The sequence below is a fragment of the Trichomycterus rosablanca genome, chromosome 24 (assembly GCF_030014385.1).
Source record: "Trichomycterus rosablanca isolate fTriRos1 chromosome 24, fTriRos1.hap1, whole genome shotgun sequence".
NCBI classification, from domain to species: Eukaryota; Metazoa; Chordata; class Actinopteri; order Siluriformes; family Trichomycteridae; genus Trichomycterus; species Trichomycterus rosablanca.
Window position 1 is genome coordinate 4723259 of NC_086011.1, and position 15282 is coordinate 4738540.

The 15282-nt window shown below is 40.7% G+C and overlaps 1 protein-coding gene across 2 annotated transcripts in view; it reads left to right on the forward strand.

Moving 5' to 3' along the window:
• The window catches only part of LOC134301979 (E3 ubiquitin-protein ligase TRIM62), a 29312-nt gene extending 15342 nt beyond the window's left edge, over positions 1–13970 (forward strand). Inside the window, exons 4-7 of one of the 2 annotated variants that reach the window (XM_062986923.1) lie at positions 4474–4730; positions 4866–4910; positions 6043–6158; positions 10505–13970. In XM_062986923.1, the coding sequence (XP_062842993.1) occupies positions 4474–4730; positions 4866–4910; positions 6043–6158; positions 10505–11055 (969 nt within the window). In that variant the 3' untranslated portion in view covers positions 11056–13970. The remainder of the gene's footprint in view (positions 1–4473; positions 4731–4865; positions 4911–6042; positions 6159–10504) is intronic. The other variant, XM_062986924.1, reaches the window with a different exon arrangement.
• Positions 13971–15282: the final 1312 nt, after the last annotated feature.

The following is a 15282-nucleotide window of genomic DNA, read 5'->3' on the forward strand; positions in this document are numbered from 1 at the left end:
TTCTAACTTAATTCTCTATCTGCGACTCCCTGTAAATCGCTCTCATTAGGCTCCGTGTTGGCACTGATTCCTCCAGAAGCAGTTAGAAAAGTGCTGAGATGAAGCCATGCGTTCTGCTCAGAATAGATTGGCTGTCAAATAAGAGTAGGAACTGGAGGAGATTTGAAAATGAAAGGGATTATGTTTCGTAATTTAAAGGATGGATTGGCTGTTCATCTTCATAATTCAGAAATTCTTAAGCTAATTACCAACACCTGCATTCGTAAGTGGAAATAAAACAAGTGTTACTCATCAGAACGAGAATCTTCACTGAATCTCTTTCTTTTCCCCCTCAGCCACTTGATTACATTGTGTATGACAAGACTTCTGTGGCAAATAGGAGTGAATGCATTGTGGCCAGTTACTGCTTTAAGGCTACAAGTATTAATCTCTTAAAGCTGGAACTATTATGATATATCAATGTTTTAAGTGTAAAATGTTCTTTAAAACTGTAATTTGCTTTGTTAGAAGTGCTTCGATAAGCAGCCTAAAATGAACCCCAGAAAGCCCAGAGGGTTTGTTATTAATCAGGACAGTAAACATTTCTTAGCTGTTCATAAAACCAGGGTGCTGGGAGTAAACAGTAGAAATGAGTGAAAGCCTAACTTTTGTGAGACGACCTAAAGCAATTAATTCATTTCTCATGCAGCAATCCAAAAAAATGGTAGTCATAGCTGATTTGTGATTTATAGCTAGAGATCTAAATTAGTCTGGCCAAAAATGTGATTAAAAATTGGAATTTAGGCCGTAGTAACATGTCTTACTCATCCAAGAGTTCCTTGTTGACTTTAAGTGGCTAATAATAATAATCAGTCTGCATGCCTCAATTAACCTTTATCCATCCAATAAAAACTGTATGCCCACCCACAAAACTCAATAAATTACCTAAGGGAGTTTATAAGCAGCTTCAGGGTGGACACACTTTCGTAAATGTCATTTGCTTTATTAAATGGTATGGGCCAGCAGCAGTAGCCCCACCGTGGGCTGAAATATGCAACGACATTGTAAGATTGAAAAAGACTACCCTTTTTTAAAAAAACAGCTAAATTCTGTAAATGTTGTGAAGGTACTGGGTTATTTTTGTGGACCTAAATAACAATCCCTCAAGGTTTAGCACAGTTACATGCATGTTGATGAGCAGATGCTTAGAACTTTAAATAGCCCAGTCTCCTACAGAAGGACCACTCGGGAGCTAAAACTCTAGAGAATAATATCACTAGAGCATCACTAACCCCTGCATATACAGTGTATCACAAAAGTGAGTACACCCCTCACATTTCTGCAAATATTTTATTATATCTTTTCATGGGACAACACTATAGAAATGAAACTTGGATATAACTTAGAGTAGTCAGTGTACAGCTTGTATAGCAGTGTAGATTTACTGTCTTCTGAAAATAACTCAACACACAGCCATTAATGTCTAAATGGCTGGCAACATAAGTGAGTACACCCCACAGTGAACATGTCCAAATTGTGCCCAAATATTTTGTGTGACCACCATTATTATCCAGCACTGCCTTAACCCTCCTGGGCATGGAATTCACCAGAGCTGCACAGGTTGCTACTGGAATCCTCTTCCACTCCTCCATGATGACATCACGGAGCTGGTGGATGTTAGACACCTTGAACTCCTCCACCTTCCACTTGAGGATGCGCCACAGGTGCTCAATTGGGTTTAGTCCATCACCTTTACCTTCAGCTTCCTCAGCAAGGCAGTTGTCATCTTGGAGGTTGTGTTTGGGGTCGTTATCCTGTTGGAAAACTGCCATGAGGCCCAGTTTTCGAAGGGAGGGGATCATGCTCTGTTTCAGAATGTCACAGTACATGTTGGAATTCATGTTTCCCTCAATGAACTGCAGCTCCCCAGTGCCAGCAACACTCATGCAGCCCAAGACCATGATGCTACCACCACCATGCTTGACTGTAGGCAAGATACAGTTGTCTTGGTACTTCTCACCAGGGCGCCGCCACACATGCTGGACACCATCTGAGCCAAACAAGTTTATCTTGGTCTCGTCAGACCACAGGGCATTCCAGTAATCCATGTTCTTGGACTGCTTGTCTTCAGCAAACTGTTTGCGGGCTTTCTTGTGCGTCAGCTTCCTTCTGGGATGACGACCATGCAGACCGAGTTGATGCAGTGTGCGGCGTATGGTCTGAGCACTGACAGGCTGACCTCCCACATCTTCAACCTCTGCAGCAATGCTGGCAGCACTCATGTGTCTATTTTTTAAAGCCAACCTCTGGATATGACGCCGAACACGTGGACTCAACTTCTTTGGTCGACCCTGGCGAAGCCTGTTCTGAGTGGAACCTGTCCTGGAAAACCGCTGTATGACCTTGGCCACCATGCTGTAGCTCAGTTTCAGGGTGTTAGCAATCTTCTTATAGCCCAGGCCATCTTTGTGGAGAGCAACAATTCTATTTCTCACATCCTCAGAGAGTTCTTTGCCATGAGGTGCCATGTTGAATATCCAGTGGCCAGTATGAGAGAATTGTACCCAAAACACCAAATTTAACAGCCCTGCTCCCCATTTACACCTGGGACCTTGACACATGACACCAGGGAGGGACAACGACACATTTGGGCACAATTTGGACATGTTCACTGTGGGGTGTACTCACTTATGTTGCCAGCTATTTAGACATTAATGGCTGTGTGTTGAGTTATTTTCAGAAGACAGTAAATCTACACTGCTATACAAGCTGTACACTGACTACTCTAAATTATATCCAAGTTTCATGTCTATAGTGTTGTCCCATGAAAAGATATAATGAAATATTTTCAGAAATGTGAGGGGTGTACTCACTTTTGTGATACACTGTACATTAAACATCACCAGATGTGCTTTTCCACCCACAATTAGACTGCAAACCCTCTTCCTTGTAAATCCTTACCGTCCCCAATCTTTGTTCTGGAACTGATGTTTCCCTTTAAACACTAGTCGTTTAGGGTAAAAGAGGGCAGTTGCTTTGTTTCAAGGCCAATCGATTGTGGGTAAATGCAGCTTTGTAGCGTATAATGTGTGTGTGCTGTTTCCTTTTTTCCCTGATAAGAGGAAAAATTCCCATCCTTTCTCTCAGATGTCAGGAAGCTGTATATGGCACTCGACATATTGCATCAGTCTTGTCTTGGAGAATACCTTGTTTGGATGGATAAGTGTAGCGGGGATGCTTGTTTTAGCCTGCAGTGGTTTGAGTGTGATGTCTCTGATCTCTATCCATAGTGCTACTTGATGCTCTAATGGACATGATTCATTTTGCTGGAAGATGCATCAGACGTCTGCGCCGCCTCTTTCCCAAAACCCTGGTCTATTTTATACCAGGAATTACCCACCAGTTCAGTCGTGTACTCAGACTGTTCCTGACTATCCTGATAAGATCAGTAAGAGCTATGTACTAAGGTAGCTCAACTTTTAGCATATCTGCCCTTGAATATTCTATGTATTTTGGAATATTGTCTTGAATATTTCCCCCCCAGGAAAATCATATCCAGTTACCCAGTATATTTCCTTCACTGCTTTAGTTCTAAATGTAATATAGAATTAGTCATCATATATTAGTAGAAGAACTATAAACTGTCAACTTCATGTAAGAAATGAATTACCGTGATCAGAGATCACAACGCATGGTGAGGTAGAATTCTAAAAAGCAGCTGAACTTATGGCTGTTTAAGCGCAAGAGCATTTTTACATGCACAATTTGATGAAAACTAGAAGGATTGGGAATTAAAAGCTGTGTGGTCAGAAGACCACTTGTTACAAAGGATAATTGAGGACAAGAGGCTTTAGTCTTCTAGACAACATAAAAAATGGACTCTGGAGCACTGGGGGAAATCATAATGTCTGATATGTATAGATTTACCCTATTCCAGAACCATGGGCGTGTCAGATGCGAAGGGAAGCTCATGAAGCAATGCATCCATCATGCTCAGTGCACACTGTACAAGCATTTGGAGGTGGTGTGATCTGGGGTTGCTGCAATTGGTCGAGTCAGTGGGGTTTTTTTTCTCTGATGAAATGGGCGGATTATGGGACGAGAATTACAAGATTTATTGGCTTTAGATTTTGAAAGAGTGGTTCAGGGAGAAAAAGGTTCTATTATACATGTGGAGAAGAGTTTATGGAGAGCTTTGACTCCCGTCTCCAATACAAGATCTTGGCCTGAAAAGAATGCAACAGAAATAAACAATCGAAGCGACGACTTAATTGGAGCTCAGTGCAGTCCAGCGAAATATTAAAATGCTTTTTTTGGCCAGTCAGTGTAAAAAATTATCTGATTAAATTGTCTTCGGGATTTGACTCAAAATTAAAATGACTCATGTGGTACTTATTGCCGTACCTTTACTCAAGAGATAGTAGTATTCAAGTAATGAATGTCTGACTCATTCATAATTTCGCTCTTCTGATTCGCTTCTCTTTTGTTCTGCAGTCCTCAGCTAAGAGCCTGAGAGCTACGATCGGTGAAGCATTCGAGCGACTGCATCGCTTCCTGCGTGAGAGACAGAAGAGTATGCTTGAGGAACTTGAGGCAGATACGGCTCACACGTTGACCGACATCGAGCAAAAGCTACAGCGCTACAGCCAGCAGCTCCGTGACGTAACGGAGGGAATCCAGATCCTGCAGGAGAGGCTCAGCGAGACCGGCCGTCACGAGTTCCTGGAAGGGGTGGCCCTAACATCTGAAAGGTAGGATGATAGACAGTGCATGAGGCAGTTTACGGGATAATAGCTGAGGGGGGAAGGCTTTTCAATAGTGGTTCAATATGCAATAGCTTTTCAGTCTATAATGCCTTGTCTCCTTTTCTTGTAAATGCTGGTCAGAGAGCAAGTGATTCGAGGAAGGTATTGCTGGTGGAAGATACCCAGGCAAGTCAGGATATTTAAAATTTTAAATCCAGTGTTTTAACAATCTTTTGCTGTTGCTGGAGACAAGTTAATGCAGATAAGGGGTTTTGGAGCCGCTATGACAAAAATAGATATGTTATATGCTCAACCTGTCTATACTATTACGCTTATTAACATAGCTGGAACTAATTATAGTCTGAGGTGTTTTACTGCATTCCGCCCAGTAATTCTGGGGAAACCAGACCCACCACAACCCTGACCAGGATATAGAGGTAGTAAAACATGAAAATAAAATGAAAAATAAGATTACCCTGGAAATATTTCATAGGGATGTTTGTTGATTAACCTGTTTGATAACTGACAAAGGAGTCATTGTTTGATTATAGTTCCAGTTAAAAAGAACATTTTGGTTTATTTCCTGTAGCCGACACTTAATTTGAACTGAGAGCTGATGTATAAATCTTTCTAACACATGCAGTAAATAGTTCAGAGCTCAGACTGCTGGTTTGTAACTCTCCCTCACTTTTCGTCAGTGCACAAACACAAGTTCAGTGAGTATATTCATACAGACCGTGAGTGCTGCAGTCCTAATTCAAACAGAATATCGCCGTTATGCATTGACATTATTTAAATCATAACGATCTGTGTGTAATATTATTATTTTATTATATTATTTATAAAATAATGTTCCGATTTTGAATCGTCCTTCAGTATAATGACAGAAATCAGCTCATCTTATAACACTGCTGATGTCAGGATGAGCTTTAATATACTGACTGTTTTTCTTTTTTATGATTAGCATGTTCATTTAGTGCTTGTATTGTTTGACTGTTTAAAATCTCTCTTGATTCTGCTCAGTGTTTATGTTCATCTTACAGTTCTACATTACTGCCCTCTTTACTACGTTACACTGTTTTTGATTTAATAAGGCAGAAAGACTTGATGACATCAAACTCCTGTTTTTTTATATTTTTTAATTAAATGTGTGTTTTTATTAATTGTGTGTTTTTATTCATTTTATTAAATGTGTTTTTATTCATTTTATTGATCCCTGCAAGATGACCAGTCAGTGTTTTGTGTGTCCTATTACACAGTCAAAACAAAAACTAATAATGTTTAACTTGAAAGCAATTATTTTCTTGTTTTTCTACAGAATAAAGGGCAAAATACATGAAACCAACCTCACCTATGAAGATTTCCCAACATCTAAATATATGGGGCCGTTACAGTACACAATCTGGAAGTCTCTGTTCCAGGATATATCTCCAGGTACTGTTTGTTTGTTTTGAAGCATACATTTTTTCGCATCTGTGATCTGCTTTTATTATTAACTGACTGTTTCTACTAAATCCTACCAGTCCTGAACCGGTTCTATATATCCAGCATGTTGCTTTAAGGAGGTTACTGTATGTACAATTTGTTGCCAGCATGTAGCTTTAAGGAGAACTGGTTAGAAAAGTTCCCCAAAAAAAATGACTGATTTTGATTTAAACTTTATTGATGATTGAAATTTGGGCTGGTGCTAATAGCCAGTCAAGCGTCCACATACAGACATGATGACCGAGGCCCTGCAATGAACTGGCATCCTGTCCAGGGTGTGTTACTGCATTGTGCTCAGTGATTCCAAGGAAGCTGGACCCATTTATTCATACAAGATTGATCAGACCAGGTCGCCTTACTACATTTGATATTAGACCTTTTTATCATCTCCACCTCAATAACACAGATTTATTTAAAACTGAAGAACAGAGCCTCCTATTCTTTAACCATTTTTTCAATATGTGCTGAGCCTCCCTTCACTGCATGCCAAACGGAACAATCAGTTCAGATCCATCTCTGCAGACCTCAGTAATGACGGCACAGCTCCCATCATCCCGCACTGAGATGGATTTTTCTGGATTATTAGTGTGCTCTGTCTCTCTCTCTCTCTCTCTCTCTCTCTCTCTCTCTCTCTCTCTCTCTCGCTCTCTCTCTTTTTTTCTTTAGCCCTTAGCACATTATCCGTGACTTTCTGCACCCCACTGTGGACCTGTGGGTTGTTACCAGATCTTGATCTATGTGTGCGGCATGCTGCTTGAAAGTGTGAATTAAATATTCATGGGCAACCTGATGCGCAAACTGCCAATGTCATTGAATGGAAACAACATCCCATTCTGTACCAGCTCCCGGCTCGGCTGCTTGTGCTAGTCTATAAATAGGATGGATGGAAATGTTTCACAAATTTTTCTCTTCGGCCTTGACAGGCGTGCGTATCTATGAACAATGAGAAAAACAAGGCGATATTGTTTCGCTGGGAATATTTTAATATTGCTCAGTGTCAGTATTATGTATTAAAATAAAAAGCTTGGCTCATAACAATAACAACAATAATAATAATACTGTTTGATTCATGTAGCATCAAGGACACTTTACAATGAAAGTAATGAATGAAATGAATATAAAACAAATTACACCATGTTTTGTTGTAGTGAGTTCTGGGATTTGGAAGCCATAACACCAAATCACCCAAACTTGTAAAAATAAACATTTTTCTTGGTGTTATTAAGCATATTTCTTTCTTTAGAGCTACATACAGAATATACACCAATAGGCTTTTACCTAAATCACATACAAATGAATCCACCACCACTGGTGCTATTTCAGTGTTGGCACATTAGTGGCCATTTGTGCCTTATTCTGGCATGCTACCTTACAAACTAGCTTGGTGCCCAACAGATAATTAAGTAAGGGATTTTTTCAATTATATAGGTACAGTTAGCACATAGCTAACATTTGGTAACCATCTAACCCTTTGTAATAAACTACCTCATGTTGGTCAGGTAGATGAGTGGGATTTCATGACTGAAGTTTCCCTTCCCTCCATCTTCTCAGCTTTATATTTAACTAACAATAACAATCACTAATAATAACAAAAAACAAATTTTGAAAACAACTTAAAAACTAAAAATATTAACTGAATTAACACAGATCACAACACAAACATCTGAACTGTTATTAAAGGATGAAAGTACAAGTCTGGAGTCTATGAGAGCATAATAGGTCCTGCTTTTTCTGTTAGGAAGACGATCCTTTCTACCCTGTCAGTCAGGGTATATACGACATTTTGGGCAGTCTGTGCTCTCCAGTAGATATGTCCAGCTGTCCTGTAAAATGCATGAGCTACAGTTCAAAAAGACACAGTGGCGTGCCATGGAGAAAGCATGTATAACTTTCAAGTTGGTAGCTGTAAAACTGAAGACTGAGCTATTTAGTGATCTTTCTATATACAGAATAGTTCTTTTACAAAGGCCTTGAATGTAGCATATGTTAGCTCTTAACCTTCAGAAATCAAACCCTGGATCTCAGCAGTAGTGAGCACCTACATGAGAGATATACAGTATATAAAATAGCCAGTATAAAATGTGACAGTTTCTCTTTGCTCTGCTCTGGCTCCTGGCGCTGACTTTCCGCTTGGCTTGATGGTGAGCTGTCACATGTTTGGGCGTGCTGAACAGACAGCACTGCATTCTGTTTTCCACTTTGGCATTCAGGCCATGTCTGTTTTTATTTATCGTTACTCACTCAGCAACTCATATCAGCTCTGCTACCCTCAGCATCCCTAACTATAGGAATCTACTGCTCTCCTCCTGATTCTGCTCATGATGCATTTACAGAATGGATCTTGGAAGTGGTTATGTGCTGGGGGTCCATTAAATTCATTATTTTGTAGTTATTTGCATGCACCTTTAAAACGCTCCAGTTCAAATCTCCAGTTCACCATTTTTAAAATTCCCCACATATGGTGCTCTCCTGCTGCATCAATCCCAGAGGGCATTGTTATAGAGAAACAGCTAGCTAAGCATACAAAGTAGCCCTCTTTCCACTAATGTATGCTTGGAATTTAAGAAAGAAACAAAGATGGAATCCGAGCAAACTGGAGTTTGTCAGATGAAAGCGATCACTGTGAGTGTTATAAACAGTGTGCCATGGAGGTGTATGCCAGGAGGAATAATCTTGCCTTTTTCGGGCTGGGCTGAGAAGCTGTCTGAGCACAAATGAGTGATGGTGAAAAGCTTTCCTCCTGGATGCTGTTCACAAAAGATACTCATTTAAAAGTAAGGCACACAGCAGGGTACCAATCCAAGGGTCAATTCTGTTTTTTTTATTAAACCACTTTGTATTTTGTTTTGTACAAAAGCAGAAGCAATCTGTTATGGGTTGCCAGATAATAGCCACTCAAAAAGAGGACACGATTCCTTTCTTAGCCTTACTTGTCATAATAGGGACAGTCTGACTTTCTGGGTTTGAAAAACAAAGACCTAGCAACCTAGTTTTATGGGTTGGCAGTTTTTATTGGACAAACATTGTTAAATAACAACAATAATGGTTGTTGTTGTTATATAATTATTTTGAGTTTCAGCAGTGCTATTGGCTGGCTGAGCATCTACATAATTGGCCATGTCTGTGATAGATTGGTGTTACTGTGTAGGGTATTCCCAGTGTTTCCAGGTGAAACTGAACCTGTAGGGATCCTGGTCAGCATTAAGCGGTTCTTGGAAATTAAATAAAATTAAATGAACAGATAAATTTTAAAACACTGATGTGTGTCCAAAAGTTCATTTTGCAAAGCCACATTTTTCTTGTCCACATGAAATGCCAAATAGCAAACTGTGCATGCACAGCTATCTGAGTCATGCCATTTAGTCATTTCTGCCATTTCATTTCAAATCTGCTCTAATAGTTTTTTTTCCAACTGTTCATTTATTAATTTTCTTTTTTCCTTCCCAATCTTATCATATCCAATTTGTTATGATTGAAACTTTTTTTCCTGCTGCTTCAACCCCCCATGTGCCCCCTGTGACACATATGTAGATATCATCTGCTGCTTTCCACCTGCCGGAGGCCGGTTTCACAGAGCCTCGTGTACATATCATGTACAGAGAGCCACACTGCCATCCACGATCAAACACTACCTGTGCAGGTGCCTTGACCAGCCTGCAGACATGTCATTGCAGCAGCAGCAAGATACCCCTGCTTGGGGCACCCAGGTGGCGCAGCGGGATAATTCGTTAGCACACCAGTGCTGGGATTCTAAACTTTTCAAGTTTAAAACTCAGCACTGCCATCGGTAGGCTGGGCGCCCCCTAGCTGGCATAATTGGCAATGCCTGCAGCAGATGAAAAAATTGGTCATTAAGTCTGCCGGGTTGGAAAAGACCAAACCTAAAAGTGTGTGTGGTCTTCGACATGTTCAAAAACCCTGGTTAGTAGCTCAAGACGCTTGAACAAAAAGTAAAGGAGCCCAGAGATCAGGGTGTGGCTCTCCATGAGTGAATACTGGCCTCCTGCGCAAATTCACAGAAAGTATGGGCGAATAGGAAGAGATTGGTGGACTGCACACACATCAGAGGGAGTATGAGGCAGACAAAATTACCCTTCTCGGACACGACCGGAGTCTCCAGCAGCGGAAGACAAATTAACTAGGCTAAATTGGGAGAAAAGGAGAAAATGCATAAATAAAAATAGCAAAAAACAAACAAGATACCACTGATTGAATAGTTGGTAGCACATTCAAAAAAATAAGGCATAATAATTGTAGTTTTGGATACTAATAATACTTTTTATATTTTCTCCCAGTGCCCGCTGCCTTGACGCTGGACCCCCTGACGGCCCACCAGCGGCTCATCCTGTCAGACGACTGCACCATAGTGGCGTACGGCAACCTGCACCCGCAACCTCTTCAGGACTCGCCTCGCCGCTTCGACGTAGAAGTGTCCGTTCTGGGGGCAGAGGGCTTTTGCTCTGGCGTTCACTACTGGGAAGTGATGGTCTCTGAGAAGACCCAGTGGATGATCGGCGTGGCCAATGAAATGGTCAGTCGCAAGGGCAACATCCAGATCAGTCCGAGCCGCGGCTTCTACTGCATCGTGATGCATGACGGCAACCAGTACAGCGCCTGCACTGAACCCTGGACCCGTCTCAATGTTAAAAGCAAGCTGGAGAAAGTGGGAGTGTATCTAGATTACCCGAAAGGTTTGCTGGTCTTCTATAATGCTGATGACATGTCCTGGCTCTACACCTACCGAGAGAAGTTCCCTGGCAAGCTGTTTCCGTATTTCAGCCCTGGTCAGAGTCACGCCAACGGGAAGAACGTGCAGCCACTGCGGATCAACACTGTGCGACTATAGGATAAATAAATATATACATCTATGTTTCAAGCTTATAAAGACAAATAAGTGTATTTTTGTCAGGAAGTCAGAATAAGTATGCACCCAATGTTTGTGCTGTAGGATATTCACTCAATGGTCTTAATGGCACCATAATGTTTTGACCCCTGTAGCAAAAATATGGATAGGAAATAATAATGGAGGTTCTTGCATATTTTGAAGACACCTCTGAGCTTCTTTTTTTAGTGTTGCTGGTCATTTGCAATCACGTCATTTTGCCCTTTTGCTCACTCTGCTGCTCTTATACAATGCCCCAACTCATGTCATGTCAGCCCCCAGAGGCCACGTTCTCCCTCACCCCGTTTTGTTGAAGAGAGAGTTTCTGTGTTTGCAGCCAGTGCTGTGAAGAAATATCACCTATTAATCACTGTGCAAGCAGCTTGGTGTGTTTGTGGATTGTCCACTGCTGTACTGCTACGCTATATTACTGTTTCTTAGCACCGGTTCTGTTCTATCCTGTGTTCGCTCGTGACTGATGAGATCCTGAGCCTTTTCTTCATTTCACAGTGGCACCATTTGTTCCTCAGGTGATATTTTTCGACGACGAGGGTCTGCCAGCTTGACTTTGCAGTCCACCAGCAGTAAATCACAACCTGACCGTCAAATTGTGCTAATTTGTGAGTGTTCGTGAGGTGAATTTTTATACGAGACCTGACACCTCTGTGTCGTTCCCTCTGGTCACCAGCTGTCACAACATGCCTTTGTACTTATTGTGATTGATCGTGTGACCTTATACTTTTCCTGTCCATCAACATTAGTGTTTTATTTTTATACACATATATTTTTATTCTACTGGTGTTTGCTTCCTAGTACATTCCTTTACCGCTGTGTTTTCTCCCTGAGCATCCTGCTGGAAACCAGCATGTTAAAACGAGCAAAGGATTACTATTCTGGGCCATCTGTCTACTTGAAGTAATCTAATGAGGCAGAAATGGTGCACGGTGGTTGTTTGATTTTGCAATTACCCAAAATCTGCAAAGTCACTTTATTAGTCTTTTTTTCTCCTTATGAATGAAGATAAAATGAAAGCAAAACGAATGGGCCAAATATGTTTCGTTTTTAAAACCTGTATGTTGTTCAGTGTAAATACTGTAGTTCTGTCTAATATTTGTTGTGGTTCAATGAGGGCAGATACCTAAAGGGTTTGGCCATTAGAGTCATAAAAGCACTGCACTAAATTCTAAAGAACACTACACCTGCTCCTGAATGCACTTTCAGATGTTCTCAGTTTGCCCTAAAGGGCTGGAACCACTACTGCAGTGTAAACATGTGGTATACTGATATCCTCTACGGCCCAATTATGAAACGCAGCTCCTTTTGTGCAAATACTTATGGGAGCTTTTAATGGTTCTTTGTATGTGGTCTTTCTCCCATATCACCAATAACCAGTTCCTACAATATTGTGTCTCAGAAAGTACCGTACCCAACAGAAAAATGTGACCCTGGTCTGGACAAAAGGAGTTCATGAATTAGAGATCATGTGACTTTGTATCTTTTGGTTGAAAGAATATTCCTGTGACCTCATTTCTATCCACCGCATCTGTAGTATCAGTAATTACACTCAAGCCAGTCTCGAAACTTCATGAAGGGTTTTAATCATCAGTTACAAACTTCTAACCACCTTCAAGTGGAACTGCTTTGACCTCTTTTTAAATGTTAATCTCTTGAAGAAACACAGCACATTGTAAAGTATGTAAAAATATGACCTTGATTAAAATGTGGCCCGCCTGCTGTTTATTTTACTCCAGTGCTTTTTGAAGCCCCCACCCCCTTAAAAAAATTGCTGTATTTGCACAATTCCATTTCTAATTTATATAATCAGTTTCTGGGGTGCTATGGTGGTACATCAACATGGCACCTGGAAGCATTGGTTAGATCCTTGTGGTCATGCGCTGTCTAAGGAGTAAACATTTGGCTTCCCCCAGCCTACCAAATGGCAGAGTAAGATTTGCCTGGTCTAAATTGCCCCTAGGTGTATGATGCCCTATGATGGATTTACCGGGATAAAGCTGTTCTTTAAAAAGAATCAATAATAAACATTGTGATAATTGCATGTATGCTAAAGATGCTGTTAACACTGGAGCATTCCTTTAAAATCTGCAGACTGTAGTCAGAGCCAACATGATATTAAAGAAATTGAAACGAAATGTATGTATTTATCTTCTAGTTTTAAATGCTTTTTATTTATTGAGCGTTTTGTTAATTTTGTGCCATTTATTTTGCAAAGTAAGGCAGAGAAAGTGGTCATGTGGTCATGTATGAATTCCCTGTGGATGATCTACACACGTCTTAGTATTTTTATTGCAACAGAAAGCATTGACAGATAGTTCTGTGATTGTTGGAATTCTTCATGCAGGATCTGCTCAGAGTCCTATGGTAGATTTCCAACATTGTTACTAAACATTGTTTTCAATAGCTTTGGTATTTAAAATTTTTGTATTGAATTCCCTTACACTGCATTCACAGCTTGGTCATTTGCTTCTAATTTTTTGATTTATCATTCCATGTATTGAACTCGGACCTCTGAGTTATTTATATTTACATTGTGTGATGCTTGTTGTGTTGATGTTTAAGGGTTTGGGCAGTGCCCAGCATTATGTGTGGGATGTGTTACTGTGCATCTGGACCTCTACAGATTTGTATGGTGCAGGACTATTGTCCGTTTGAGGTAGTCCTCTTTACTGGATGGTTGTGGGTTACTGGATGTATTGAGTTGATGTTTAATTATAATGGTGACAATGATTATGAATCTGATGACTGTGTTTCTGGATGATGGATACTTGGGACCCAGCATTGTGTATACACACTGTGGTGTGCTCCTGCTGCTGGGCATCTTTACAATGTTTTACTGTTCGATTAAACAATGGTGAAACTAACATGCTGTCTTGTCTCTGTGTCATTACAACAAGTCAGTTTGTGAAATTTCTTCTCTTCTAGATATTCCACGATGAACTGTGAATGGTATTACTGAGAAGTGGAAGTGTTTGAGGAACCACAGTAACCCAGCCACAAACTGACAGACCACATATAGATACAAAGCAGGTTTAGCAGGAGTTCTGAGGCACATAGCGTATAAAAGTCGCCAACCCTCTACTGGCTCAATAACTGCAGAGTTCCAGACTTCCTCTGGCATTAACATTAACACAAAAACTGTTGGCAGAAGCTTTATGGCGTGAGTTTCCATTGCCCAGCAGCTGCTTGCAAGCCTTACATCACCAAGCACAATGCTTGGTGTCAGATTGAGAGGTGTAAAGCATGCTGCAATTGGATTCTGGAGCATTAGTGGAGCACTTTGGAGTGACATAGAGGTACATCAGATTAAGTGGATCATGACTGAGTCCAAATTAGAGCTAGACCTTCTCATCCAGCATGAGTGCCTGACCCTACAAATGACTTTAAATTCCCCACAGACACAGGAATAAAGGCGGTTATTATAGCTGCAAGGAGGGGGGTAGGAGGCTCACTAGAGTACCTACACCATATTTATCAAACCAAATCTTAGTGGACGCTGCCTTGTCCATAGGGACACACTCATGACCAGAATTTGGGGGGTAGGGCACAAACATGCAAACCAACAAATTTCCTTTTCATCTATTTGACATGGTTTTTTTTCAGCCTGGAATGTGATTAATTACTTAATTTATCCAATAAAAGTTTAAAAGAAAAAATGCAGAAGTATTTAGGAGAAACAGATTAGGTTGAAAATACTGGAGATTTTTTTCATTTCCAGAGGCTGCTTGTCCTCAACCCCTCCAACACAGCAGTTTGATTTAATGACTTCCAGTTCTCAAATCGCTGATTGTGAAGGCCACTCCATTGCCTCGGAATGAGCTGTGGGACTTTCTGCTTCTCAGGCTTGATTTTATTTGTCACCGTGTAATATTCTACGTTTCTTGACTGCTGAATAACTGTAAGTGCCTTCAGCGTATTAAATGCACGAACAAATGAAGACACGCTGATCTGAGAGCTGTCAGGTTCAGTTAGTCTTCTATTAGACTGGTGTTGTGCCAGATCTCCATCCACACCTTATAATAAGATTACAGGAAACGTTGCCTTGACGTTCTGCGGTTGTGGTTTATAACAGAGACGTATTTCTAGCGCTAATGCACATTTCTATTGAACGACTTTTAACTTCTAATGCTATTTGCCTCTTCCTGGAAGTGCTTCTTCCATTTAGCACTGTTGCTG